The 12,744-nt window shown below is 45.3% G+C and overlaps 1 protein-coding gene across 2 annotated transcripts in view; it reads left to right on the top strand.

Annotated features, from left to right (window-relative positions):
• The first annotated feature begins 3,772 nt into the window (after nt 1-3,772).
• Nucleotides 3,773-12,744, top strand: part of Snr1 (SWI/SNF related, matrix associated, actin dependent regulator of chromatin, subfamily b, member 1) — a 32,800-nt gene continuing 23,828 nt past the window's right edge. For both annotated transcript variants that reach the window (XM_084598281.1, XM_084598280.1), the window contains exons 1-3: nt 3,773-3,960; nt 4,079-4,184; nt 8,070-8,196. In XM_084598281.1, coding sequence (XP_084454407.1) covers nt 3,880-3,960; nt 4,079-4,184; nt 8,070-8,196 — 314 coding nt within the window. In that variant the 5' untranslated portion in view covers nt 3,773-3,879. The remainder of the gene's footprint in view (nt 3,961-4,078; nt 4,185-8,069; nt 8,197-12,744) is intronic.

The following is a 12,744-nucleotide window of genomic DNA, read 5'->3' as shown; positions in this document are numbered from 1 at the left end:
ATGAATAAAAAATGATCTTCTTGTCAGATAACTCTCTATCCACACAAACATCCGACCACCGATGCCCACAGTGTCCAGCGCATCAAAGATGGCTTCATTGACAACGTTCTCGCAGGCACCTTTGACATCATGAAAGAGTGCCACAGACAGACGTTTCATTCGTTTCTGTTGTTAAACCGTGGACACGAGGTCTACGACATTGTCAATAGAGGAGCGACCCTGCCGAAAGTCGGCCTTTGCTTTGGAGGCACCACTCAAGGCGCGTCAAAACCCATCCATGACCTTTCCCACGCAACTGGCCAAAGCTATTGGCGTGTAGGATGTGAGCTCGAACGGAGATTTCCCTGGTTTTAGTAGGGGTATCAGTCGACTAGATTTCCATTCCTGTGGAACAACAACGTCGATCCAAGAATGGTTATAATGTTTGAGGAGCTTTCCTCGGACGTCGTTGCCAAGATGGGATAGCGCAGCGTATGTGATTCCGTCTGGTTTTGGTGAAGACGAACGCTTACATCTTGCAAGAGCAGAGTCGAGTTCCTCGCGAGAAAAAAATTATTCATTGCTGATTCCCGTGAGACAGGAGGAACATTCTGGGAAACCGAGGTAGTCGCTGCAACGGCAATTTTTTTACAGAAGTCAGTTGCTACCTCAATCTGTCCGCTATCTTTATATACAGCCAAAACACAGAATGGCTGTCTTTGCTGTGGAGACATACGAAGGCCCCACACAGTCCACCAGATGGGGGATATGGGCTTCCGGGGGTTCAATTGCTGGCAGAAAGATTTCCGGCGCTGGTCCGCCAGTCTAGCCATTATTCGCTTGATTTTTTTCTGTATACGTGTAGCCGCTCTCAGATCAGTTAAGCATAGGACATAAGTTTGCTAAGTACAAAATACAAGACGAAGAAGTTGCGATTCACGAAGGCATTTGTGCTTCTTAGACACGCGTCCTATGAGGCGGCGGGTGTGATCGACATCAAGGGTTTGAAGAGCATGAGTGTTCAATTGGTTGGCTTGAGTATGAAAAGACCAAGTGCTTGAAGAAGAACAACAAGGGAGCAATGCCTTCATCTAACCATTCCAGTTCTCCTCTCCTTCTGGGAAAGCGTCATGGGGTATGCCTTAAAACTGATGTGCGATTCTATTCATGATTATGTAATTTCATCAGTCAGATTCATATGCTAGATGGGACTTCAGTGCTTTTTCTTTTCCTTTTTATTTTTTCCAAATTTTGCTTAAACACCCATATTTGTCTGAATACACCAGTCCTTGACCATATATATTTAAAATCTACAATGTACCCTGGCCAATCCCCGCCGTGGGTATGTGCCATTTTGACTGACGACATCATCATCATCATCAATGCTCAAACCTGTTTGTGTGCTGCTCCATAGCTATAATTTTTTGCTACCGGAAGATTTGTTTGTTAGCGCTGCTCTGTCTGAAGCACACCCACCACTAAGGACGGGCTCCCGGAGCAAGATCGCCAAACCCTTGTGATCTTAAGAAAGGTGGTCAACACCATTCGACCTTTACTACTGGCTCTGCAATCCCCAACTGCTCGCAGCGTCTTAGTGGTGCTGGACTCCCTCGGTTCAGCACTTCAGGATCTTTAGCCTACAATGGCTGGTAAATTTCCCGCGTTTCGTGAGGAAGTCAGAGGCGCCGCGCTGTTCCAGTGGAACGCAAGAGGCCTGAAGTTGCGAATCTCAAGTTTTTGGCAATGCGTCTTCACCAACTACTTCCCGATATTGGCCATCTGCGAGCCTAATTTAACTAAAGCAGTCAGGCTCTCCGGGTACGAATCTTTTTTCACTCCTACATGCGGAGAGCGCAGCAAAGTCCTAGTGTACATCCGCACTGACATGATGTATGCTTGCTGCCCAGTCCCACCGCACAATGAAAATCAGTACACATGTTTCACGGTGAAGACAAAAACGTTACAATTCACACTGATTGCAGCATATGTGTCTCCCTCCTCACAACTGGATTGCGAAATATTGAAGGCCATCATGGAGTCAACAAGGGCTCATTGGATCATTATTGGTGATTTTAACGTCCACCACTTGCACTACCGTACCTTCACCTCTCCCGTGCAGGAACCAACTCTGTGGGCGGTCTTCTCCTCCAGGCTCACAAATATGCACTTGGTATTCATTCTCATGCCTCAACTGAAAGTCTTCTTCAAACATCTGCATCCTCAAACACTTCGTACTGATGTCGATCACACCTTCCGCCTCATAGGACGCGTATTTAACAAGGTCTTCTCCGCCAGGTTCACAAATACGCACTTGGTATTTTTTCTCATGCCTCAGCTGAACGTCTTCTTCAAACCGGCATCCTCAACACCCTTCCTGAGATAGTAGAAACTCATCTCACCTCACCGTATGTCCGACTTGCCGGGACCGTCACTGGTCGGCATATACTTAAATCTCCACCCATAAACTTTAATCCGGTGATTGAATTCAAGACCACTATCCGCTATGATATTCACCAACACCTACACATTCCGCTTTTACCTAAGGATATGCACTCTCTTCAGCACCCACAACGACGTCAAAAACGGGAGGAAGCCCTTCAAAGACGATTTTCCAATTCCAAGGACTTGCTTTATGTCAATGCGGCGGAATATTCCTTCGGCCGTTCTTATGCCCTTTCAGCCGTCGACTCGAACGGCCGCCCTAAAACGGCTGCCACCATATACGCCTCCTATTCAACGGAAGAGGCAGCCCTTGCTTTTGCTCTGACCACTCCCCATATTACTACCATTTTCAGTTATTCTAAATCAGCCATCCATAATTTCCGCGAGAGTAGGATATGTCCTGTTCAGCCCAATCTTTCCTCCTAAAACACTCTCTATCACCCTTCTTTGGACCCTCGCACACACGGGCCTAAATGGCAACGAGATGGCTCACGCCTGCGTCTGAGGTTTCATTCTCCGGCCACATGCAATGGAGGCCACATTCGGCCACGTGGCCCCGCTTTGTGCGTATGACCGCCTCTTCTCCTGCCATAACAAACGTCACCATTACCGCCTCAGTCAACTTGTGTATCCCCCGGCACACCGCAAAAGCCCTTGTTATCGCGAGATTCTCTTGTGCCAGCTTCAGACTCGCACATTTTCCACTCCTGCCATCCGCCCCCTCATTCACCCAGCTATCTGCCCCTCCTCAGCTTGTCATTTCCGCCAGGCCAGAGTCAATCTTGACCGCATCATATGAGGCTGTGCTCGCCACCCCCCACGACTTAATATTCATTCAAAGGAGCAGTGGGAGGCTGCCCTGCGCTGCCCAGCGCCTAGCTGATCTTCACGACCAGGTCCTGAATTGGGCTGAGAATTCGGAGGCCCACATAGAGTAGAACCTCCGTCCCATCTCCACTAACTCTTTCCCCTATGTGATATATAAAGTTGTTACTCACTCCCTCGCCTTAATGAAGAAAGGGCCTTAGTTGGATGGCATTCGAATAATTTCGACTACATGTATCTGCATGTCGTGCAGATCGTGGGGACCGACCGTTTACTTTTCGCCTCCATGGAAAAGCTACCACCATGGCCGTATTCAAACCTGAACTGCATTTGAATCCGTTCTCAACTGCGCCGATCCCACACCATCTGTGAGTGGAATAAGGACGGGCGGAAGAGATGCAGTAGCAGAAATAGAGAGCTAATTTTCTTGTCAGAAGCATTCCGTTCATTCCGAAACCGAAACTTGTCGCGCTTAAAAACTATGCAAGCCAAGTCAAATCGAGCTTCCTGAGCCGTTGGCGGCGTCCATTAGCGTCTTGCGCTTCTGAGTCTAGTTGGCGAAGTCAGCAGCGCAGTTGAAATCTCATTGCTTTTTGTATTGTGATCGGTGAAGTTAACCCAGAAGCGTTCAAAATGACGATGAGAACATTTGGAGACAAGCCGACTGCCTTCCAATTGGAAGAAGAGGGCGAATTCTACTATATTGGTTCGGAGGTGAATAGGCTTTGTGCGATGATCCGAGTTCCATTCACCGGCGTTTGCGCTTGGCGAAAACTGTTCATTGCCATCTTGTCTAGTTGCCACCGTCTCATTGCTGTCATTCATACTACAGGTGGGCAACTACCTTCGCATGTTTCGTGGATCCCTGTACAAGAAATACCCGTCACTCTGGCGACGTTTGGTGACTGTCGATGAACGCAAGAAAATCGCCTCTTTAGGTAACCTCTGATCCCATTGCTCATTGCATGCACACCAGCTTTTTGTGCTTGTCTTACAGATGGCACAATAAGCGTTTGGGCAAAACTTTCATTGAAATGTGATGCCTGGTTGCAGCGAAACAGGTTTGCGCTTCCCTTGGCGACAAGCAGAGGCTCAGATTCGGGGAAATGCTGTATCGTTTTGTGTGAGAAATTGACCGCCAGCTTCGTGCCATGTCTGTGGAGGAGCAGAGAGCGATTTTGCACTGGGTATTTAATCTCGGGACAAAGTTCTGAAATTGCCGAAGAAAAGAGTTTATAGAACAGAAAAAGAACAAAGTAGGGTGCCGGTATCATGTATATTGAGCTTTGATTGAGTCCGCGCCTTAGTTATTTTCTGTCATAGAGACCATGTAAGAATACCTATTGTTGCGCAAAAGTGACCACATCGGGAAGTTTTGGAGTGATCATTGCATTCACCCATACAGATTTCCACACATTAGCCTAGAGCGCTAGAGCGGCCACTCTGTTGTGCGCTTGTGACATTCGTAGCTGCCTGCCTAGCTCCATATATATATATATATATATATATATATATATATATATATATATATATATATATGTGTATATATATTAAAGCAATACAAGTTAGCCACTATTCATCATACGACTGTGCATGCTTATTAACTCTTCCTTTACTGCGAGAAAATAACCATTTTTCATAGGTCTCGGAAGAAACTTTTTTGCCATCACAAATAATACAGCAGCACATATTTGCAGCATACATAATTGCACCTAATAGAATGCTCTTTCCAAAAACATAAGTTACAAAGCAAAAAAAATTATTAGGGACCACGCAAAAAAATTCGAAGTTTGCCATTTCTGTGGCGAGTTGATAAAAATAGCATAGAAAAGGCATGATATCTACAGATGCATTAACAATGAAAATTTAGAATATACATTTTCAAGATCAATTTCCTAGGAACACTGTGTAAAAAAATAAGCTATCTGTGCAGCACTGTTTTTCAGCTACATAAAAAAATCTACAATTGAAAACAGTCTTATTTCTCATGCTATGTGGTGAAGCAGTTCCTGGTTTTTCATAAGGCACCAAACCAAAACTGCTGCAAACTGACTGTAAAGGCCGGGTATACATGTTTGCCATGCGGCTGACCTTTAGGAATGCATTTTTGTGGAATAAAGCCACCCAGACTTGTAGTCAAAGCTCGCTAGTGAATAGCTGGCACCATTTTTGGGTAATTATCACCACTCAATGCTGTCAGATAACAAAGTCGACAATATGATTCAATATTTCACTTGCTGGAAGTCTTTGGTCGCAAATATTTGGTGTTAATGTTGCATTACCACGAGGAGGTAGGTATTTTTTTTCAAGCCCTCTTTTGCAACAACACATGCACAGTTCTCAAAAAGGTCCATCGAAAACCAGAATGTCACCACAGCGGGAGAATGTAAACTTGTTCTTTAAGTGCAGTGCCTAGACTAACCACAGGATGGGCTGGATGCACGAGAAATGATTCCAGCATGTCAAAATTGACGATTTAAAGCATCGATTATCTATGATCGATTTGAATAGGCATGGTAACAAAAGAGTTAAGGTTCTGCTTCGAGCTCAAGGCCACTTGTAAATTACGGCAGTCACTCACCACTTTCTATTCGTGCACCTCACCATCCTTGTGTTCCATTTGAGGGCTGTAGACGGTGCGTGGACAACTGTGCTGTTATATTAAAATTTTTAGAAGCTTTACGGTACTCAAGGTACCTATTTTTCTATGCTTTAAATATATTTACAACTGTTCTTTGTAACTTTCCATTTTTTTACTCATGCATCTCGGGGTGTTTAATCACAATAGCCCTTGCTTCTTGTTCATGTTTCATGGGGTGGTACATACCTTGATGACTCGAAGCTTTTTGTGAAGCTAACCACAGAGTGCGCTGCTCCTTTTATACTTTATACATTTGTCGAACTTACGATGTACAGCCCATAACATAAACAAGGTAATATAGAATTGTGGTTTGGCATGAAGTATTTTAAACTACATATATATTTTTAAAAATTTAGACACCGATATGTGGTACGTTTTAAAGCCTCAATAGGGCTCCGGGTGATGCGCACTTGTCTTGATACCGGGTTTTGATCTGGCTGCATGTGAAGTGCTTTTGATGGTTTTTCTTTAAGAGGATTTATGATGTGTTTGTACAGTGCATAATTGTCATGTTGCACTCACATGGCCTGTAATCTTAACAGATAGTGCATGGCCATAACAGTTAACACGCACTGCTTGGGCCTTCCCAAATATGCTGGCTGAAAACTTTATGGCCTGCCTTTCAGTGTGCAACCCATCTTCCTGTGGCGGATAGAGAGAGCCTTTGCGGTTGCACCTCTCTGCACCACTTAGTTTCCTTCCCCTGTGTGTGTGCGTGTGTGTGTGTGTGTGCGCGTGTGCATGTGCATAAACATGTGGGACAATTTGTCCAGTCCTATATTTTCCATCCACTCTGTTGTTCATTTTCAAACATAAGATTACCTATTGCTTCCTTTCTGCATCAATAAAGTACAGGGTCGTCCATTATTAGTGCAAACACGTGAGCAGGTGGTCACTTTCTTTAAAGAGCCAATACATGCGACCAGCTGAACACTGGAACCATGCTAAGCGCAGCTTCCAATCACCTCTGTGCTAGCAAAACTTAGTTCTGATGTGCGGCCTCTTCGGGCACAATGTTTCTTTAAAGAGAGAGCAAACCTGATTGCATGTTCACACTACGTTTGTTGTTGCAGGTGTACATCAATGAAGGAAATCTGTTTTTGGAAGCAGGTTTTCATTTTAATTGGCTGCTATGAAGGACACTGAGGACAAACTAAATTTGGGGTGTTTTGATAAATTACTGCATTCTGACAGCAGTGATGCTACTTTCACTGAAAAGAGAGCTTTTATGAGCTAGAGAAGACTGAAAAATGGAGCATGGGTATTGTGGTTACTACACTTTTACAAAGCAGGGCATTTAATACACCTGAAGTAACTGGCATGACCCTAAATAAGAGGTGTGAAAAGCACAAGTTTGACTACAGCAGTGGGAACACAAACATCTGCAAATTTAGTTCATAAGGTTCAGCACTCACCTTTTTATCCTTTTATGTACATATATATTCATCAGCTGCATTTTAGATCCTATTACACAATATTATATATCATAGTAGCAGATTTTTCACTGCAGTCTTTATATCTTAACCCGAAATGGAAAAAAAAAAGATACAAGTGACAAAGATGTTCTACAGATGCTTAGGATTGGCACTGGCCCTTAATTTGGCTTATTGATCTTAAACAGATTATGGAGCAAGCTGGCAGTTCTAATAGCGATAAGTTGGTGTCTTGAGCAACTCGGGAAGTTTTAACGGTCCTGAGCATGTGCAAGTGTGACGCATGTGGCTTGGTGAAGGAAGTACTTGCTGACATACTGCTCGCATCCTCTTCGCATGCTTTTTTTCTTTGCCATACACGTAGGAGACTGAATGAATAATCACTATAGTCTCGCTGGCATAGCTGTTTGGCATAAGTGGTGCAGGGAGGTGCCGAAAGCCGCTGCGCTCCCGCCTCTCTTCCCTTGTTGTATGTCTCCGCCACAGGTGTTGGGCTGCACATTTTGGCCACCAACGTATCCCTTCTGAGGGTTTCTGAGGTGGATGAGATAGTAGCTGGAAATGATGAGAAGTACAAGGCCGTGTGCGTGAGCACAGAGCCCCCTGTGTCCAGGTGAGTTGCCGATTTCCTGACCCCGGATTTCTTTTCCTTTTTCCCTGCCCTTCTTTTCTCTCTCTCTTTCTCTCTGCTTGACTTGTGTGGATCCTGGTGCCACCACCACCACTGCTGCTGTTGGGGCCGGGTACAGGCTTGGGTCCACACAGTCTCGCAACAAGCATCAGCCTGCTTAGATCCGTTGAGGTGGATGAGATCTTTGATGGCAAAGACGACAAGTACCGTGCCGTCTCTGTGAGCACGGAGCCTCCAGTGCCGAGGTGAGTTTGGGCCTTGTGGTTAACCGTGACGTTGCCGTCAACTGGAGTCGTCCCGTCCTGTGCTTGTCTGCCCTGGTCATCTCTGCGTCATCGTGCTTGTACCAGATGCTCCTGTGATCAACTGCACGTGTACACAGGCTGTGAGAAATGGTGGTGCTTTGTTGGAGCAAAGGTTTATTAGTGTTATCTGGTGGCCATACCTTATGTGGTAAATGCTGGTTCATATAACGGTGGTGGCTGTATGGCAGTTTGCACAATTTTATCTCTTTTTTTATGTGTGTATGAATTAGAGATGGGTTGCTCAAGAGTGAGCCGGATCTTTTGAGCGGCTCTTTCAAAAGAGCGGGTGAGCGGCGCCTCACTAAAAGTGAGCGGGCGGCTCTTTTGGTGAGCCGGTTCTCTCGTTCAGTGATCAGATTCGTGCCGAACGGTTCCTTGTGAGCCGGATCTTCTCCATGGTGCGACTTCGGTGCCATCTATTAGCGATGCGAGAAAGCAACTGCCATCCCGCATGGCCTCCGAGATCACCCCCGCACGCGTGGGAGCAAAACGCGTTCGCGGGGTTATCTCTGAGGCTATGCCTCCTGCCCTTCCTTGCAAACATCCCCTCGCATCCCCTCACCTTTGGCTGTCTTTTGAGCCGCTCTTTCAAAAGAGCGAGAATGTGTGGCGGCTCATTGAGCAGCCGCTCTTTTGGAGAGCCGTCGCTCAGTGAGCGGTCAGGAATCTTGAGCTGCGGTTCTTTTGAAATGTGAGCGGCGGTTATTTTGGAGAGCCGTCGCTCAGTGAGACGTCAGGAACCGTTCTGTCAGAGTCGAGTCTTCTGCTTGCTGTGACTTCAGTACCATCTGTTAGCAGTATGAGAAAGCAATTCCATTGGGGAGGCATGGGTGGATCAAAGTCTGCCGTCTGCACGATCCTCTGGACGCCGTCGACTACCATCGGTCGGAGCACGGTCGGAGCACGGTCGGCTGCTTCGCCGCCGTGTAAAGGCTCCGCGCCGGCGACCTGGCAGCTGCAATGCTGCGTGTATGCTTCGGGTGGTCGTCGCCGGTTTTGTGCACCTTTTGCTTTGCTTTTTATGCTTGCTATGCGTAGTTTTCTCAAGCTGCATTACAACAAGGCGAATGTGGAATGCATAGCCACTTTCACAGCCAGCCCAGCAGAAAAAAAATATCCGCTTACGAACAAACAGCATCAACTCCAGTGCGCCGTGTGCTCTAAATGGGAAACAGATGTCTTGGAGAATTAAAACCACATGTCCCAGCCCGAATTGCGAGCGATGGGGCTTGAAGTAGGCAGAAAATGAATGAATGAACGAAGTACGGTTGGCGTGTGTATGTGGCGGCAAAAACAGGAAGAATGAGCAAGTTTGAGTCAGGGGACAGGGGAAGAAACCTGTTGCCAGGTAGAAAGGAAGCAACGGGAGAAGCCGGGGGGCTGAGAGTCGTGGGCCTTGAGAAAAACTGCCGCAAAGTTGAACAACAGGGTTATAAGAATATACGAAAAACCAATCGGCTATAGAAAGCAAAAAAAAAAAAGAAAAGGGGCAGGGGCAGGGGTGCCAAAAAGGCGCAATTTAGAAAAGGACTAACGTGGACTCAAGCTACAAAGCGCACGCTGCATTAAAAAAAAAACTGTGCATTTACATTATACTTCAGGCTCCTGCTGAATTCATTGTCTCCGGGAATATAAGAGGGACCTCGAATCAGTTAATCTGTTTTCTCCATAATAATAATTCACTATCTATCTGTCTATATCGTCGCTATATATATTTATTAACACTCAGTCCAAATGAGATTTTGGGCTATTTTTAAAAATTGATGCCTCAAGTATTTATCAGGGATAATTCTCAGTGTGGTTTTTTGATGGTCAATGTTATTCAGATAATAATATTGAAATACTAGGGTAAGAAATAAACGAAATCCTCTCTTGGGGAATGGGTGCACCTCCAGTAAATATAGTGGACTTAAAAAGAAAGAATCACATCTAAAAAAAAACGGGTGTTGCTGTTCACTGGGATTTTGTAGTCACCATGAAGGGAGATAGAATGGAGATGAATATTTCCACACTTTCGTTAAGTTTCGGGAGGTCGAACTGGCGCGGATCAGTGAATGAGAGAGATAGAGAGACAGAATCGTGTTTCTTTTTGTCGAATAGAACACTGCTCGCTCCTGAGCAAAACTGATATAAGTGAGCCGGTGAGCTGTTCAAATGAGCCGGCTCACTTCGGTGAGCTGAGCCGTTCTGAGCTGCTCACTAAAGTGAGCCATTTTGCCCACCTCTAGTGTGAATATTGCATAGGCTAGTGTGTTTTCTAAAACATATGCTTGCTGAATTTAATTACAGTGACTTTTTTTTTTTGCTTTTTGTGATGCTGTCTTTGTCATAAAACTGTAGCCTGCTGATGTGCTGACTGCGTGCAATCTTTGCAGCTATACATTGTGCTTATCGTTGTGCATATCTCAGCACCATGACTTATGTTCACATCCACTCACACTCATGCACACTTGTTCAACACTCGTTCACATTCACGTTTGCTCACTGGGAAGTTTGCAGTGCATGCTTTTATGTGGATGTGCCCTTTTAATTTCTTTTTTTTTTGATTTCTTGATTACAAGGAAGAGCATGGGAGATTTACGGTGGCAGCTGATGACGCTTGTGGCACCACTAAGGGAATTATGTGCTAGAAAGTTTTGGACAGTGCACAACGCCAATAATTGTCTTTGAAATGACTTCGGGTAATGCCTAGGCATCAATAATTAGTGTGCATTTTTAAAACCATCACATCCTTGCTATCATGCTTGGAATTAGAATTTGAACGAATATCGAGCTGGATTCGGTTTTAAAATCCAGTTTGAAGTCGTGTAAGCTCGGGACGTTTTAAATAGAAATCTCTGCTTTCTTACATGATGGGTTAATCGCATTGCCCATGATTTGTCCTTGAGTGCTCATGGACACATTGGATACACGTGGTGACTATGAATATTACTGGTGACATGGGAATTAGTGTTTTTTAACATATTGAATGCTACCCTTTTTCCACGAAAAAGATAATGGCTTGCATGGTGGACTTCTCACTAGCGTGTTCCACACACTAGTGCAGATTTGCCTCGCAGGAAAGAGATGCAAGGCTTAGCGGCCATTGCCAGTCTTTCTCAAGCCGTCTTTTGGGCTTTAAAGCATAGATAAGAGCTGGGGTGGCCTTGCCAAGCCAGAGCAGGTATGCATAACTAGTCTTTGGATATACCCGCCTTGCAGTACACTGTCTGCGCTGCACTTAATCCCTATCTGAAGGACACTTGAGAAACAGGCTTTGTGTTGTTGTCGCTCAAGACCTGTGTGTGGTGACCATGTGGGCATTTCTTTGACATAGAATTCGAACTAGATGCCCTACCATGGAGGAAGGGAACGGCCAGTTTGGTTGCCACTATACCCACTGCCAAAAGTGCCGCTGCATTTTGACATTATAGTCAAGAAGTGAGCACATCTGGTGCGGATTAAAATATCCAGTATTACCATTTGATGATAACCTTGAGCTTTGTATTATGGCCGTGTGTTAAAGCATCCACCTTGCATACGAGAGGTGCTGGATTCGATTCTGGGGGGCCACCGAGTGCCCACCGGTTTTCCAGTGGGTACAAGATTTCCCCTAGCCTTGGTGCTCTGTTCCTTTGGGGTGGAAAGTACAGGAAAAAATCCTTTGGCCAACAAGATTGACAATGTTCATTATATCTCTTAGTATGCATGCAAAAAATGCAAACCAGATGCTTAATTTGTATCGGAGGGCACCTTCGAATACATGATAGAAACAGGAACCTCTGACATGGCTGAAAAGCATTTTTAGTTTTCGCGACGTTACCGGGCTTGAGCCTAGCCAGTGTAGCTTGTGGGTAGGGCTAAGTAGGCAAGAGTTTCCTTGGGCAGATAGTGTTGGCACTGGACCTAGTCAAATAATTACTGTTGGTGCAGTGCACTGTTATGAACGTACTCAGACACAGAAAGCCCCAAACGTTAGTCGCAGCACTCGGGATCTACATTACGCTGCAGTGTCTAGAATATACCGGGACCGAAGGCGTCGAGGGGGCACTGAAAGCAGTGACTGCCAATGGCTGCCGCAAGGGGTGCTGTTGACGGTGTGCGGAAGGTTTTTACAGTGGCTTTAGGAATGCGCACATTGATATTAAACATGCCCATTCTTTGCAAAGCCACCTTACCTGGACATTCTTGCAATGCGGCATTTTGATGAATAATCACTCTCACAAATGAACGCACATTACATAATACACGCACCAGAGAAATGACATGCACCAGAAAAATTACGCACTCATGCACACGGCAATGCCAGCTGCACAAGCGATGGTGTGTGCTAAGAGAACGTGTCTGCTAAACGAGACTGTCTGCTGAGGGTGGAGGCTATGGCCGTTCCTTTTTATACTGAAAAATCATAAAGTTCTAAATTTAAGCCATGGGAAAAAATGAAATATCAAACCTTTTGTGCCAAATATGTGTTGATTTAAAATGATGATGATGATGCCTCAGCACACT

The sequence above is a fragment of the Amblyomma maculatum genome, chromosome 3 (assembly GCF_055883805.1).
Source record: "Amblyomma maculatum isolate TAMU_Amacu chromosome 3, ASM5588380v1, whole genome shotgun sequence".
NCBI lineage: Eukaryota > Metazoa > Arthropoda > Arachnida > Ixodida > Ixodidae > Amblyomma > Amblyomma maculatum.
The sequence above is the reverse complement of the archived record's forward strand: the minus strand, read 5'-3'. Positions and strand labels throughout refer to the sequence as shown.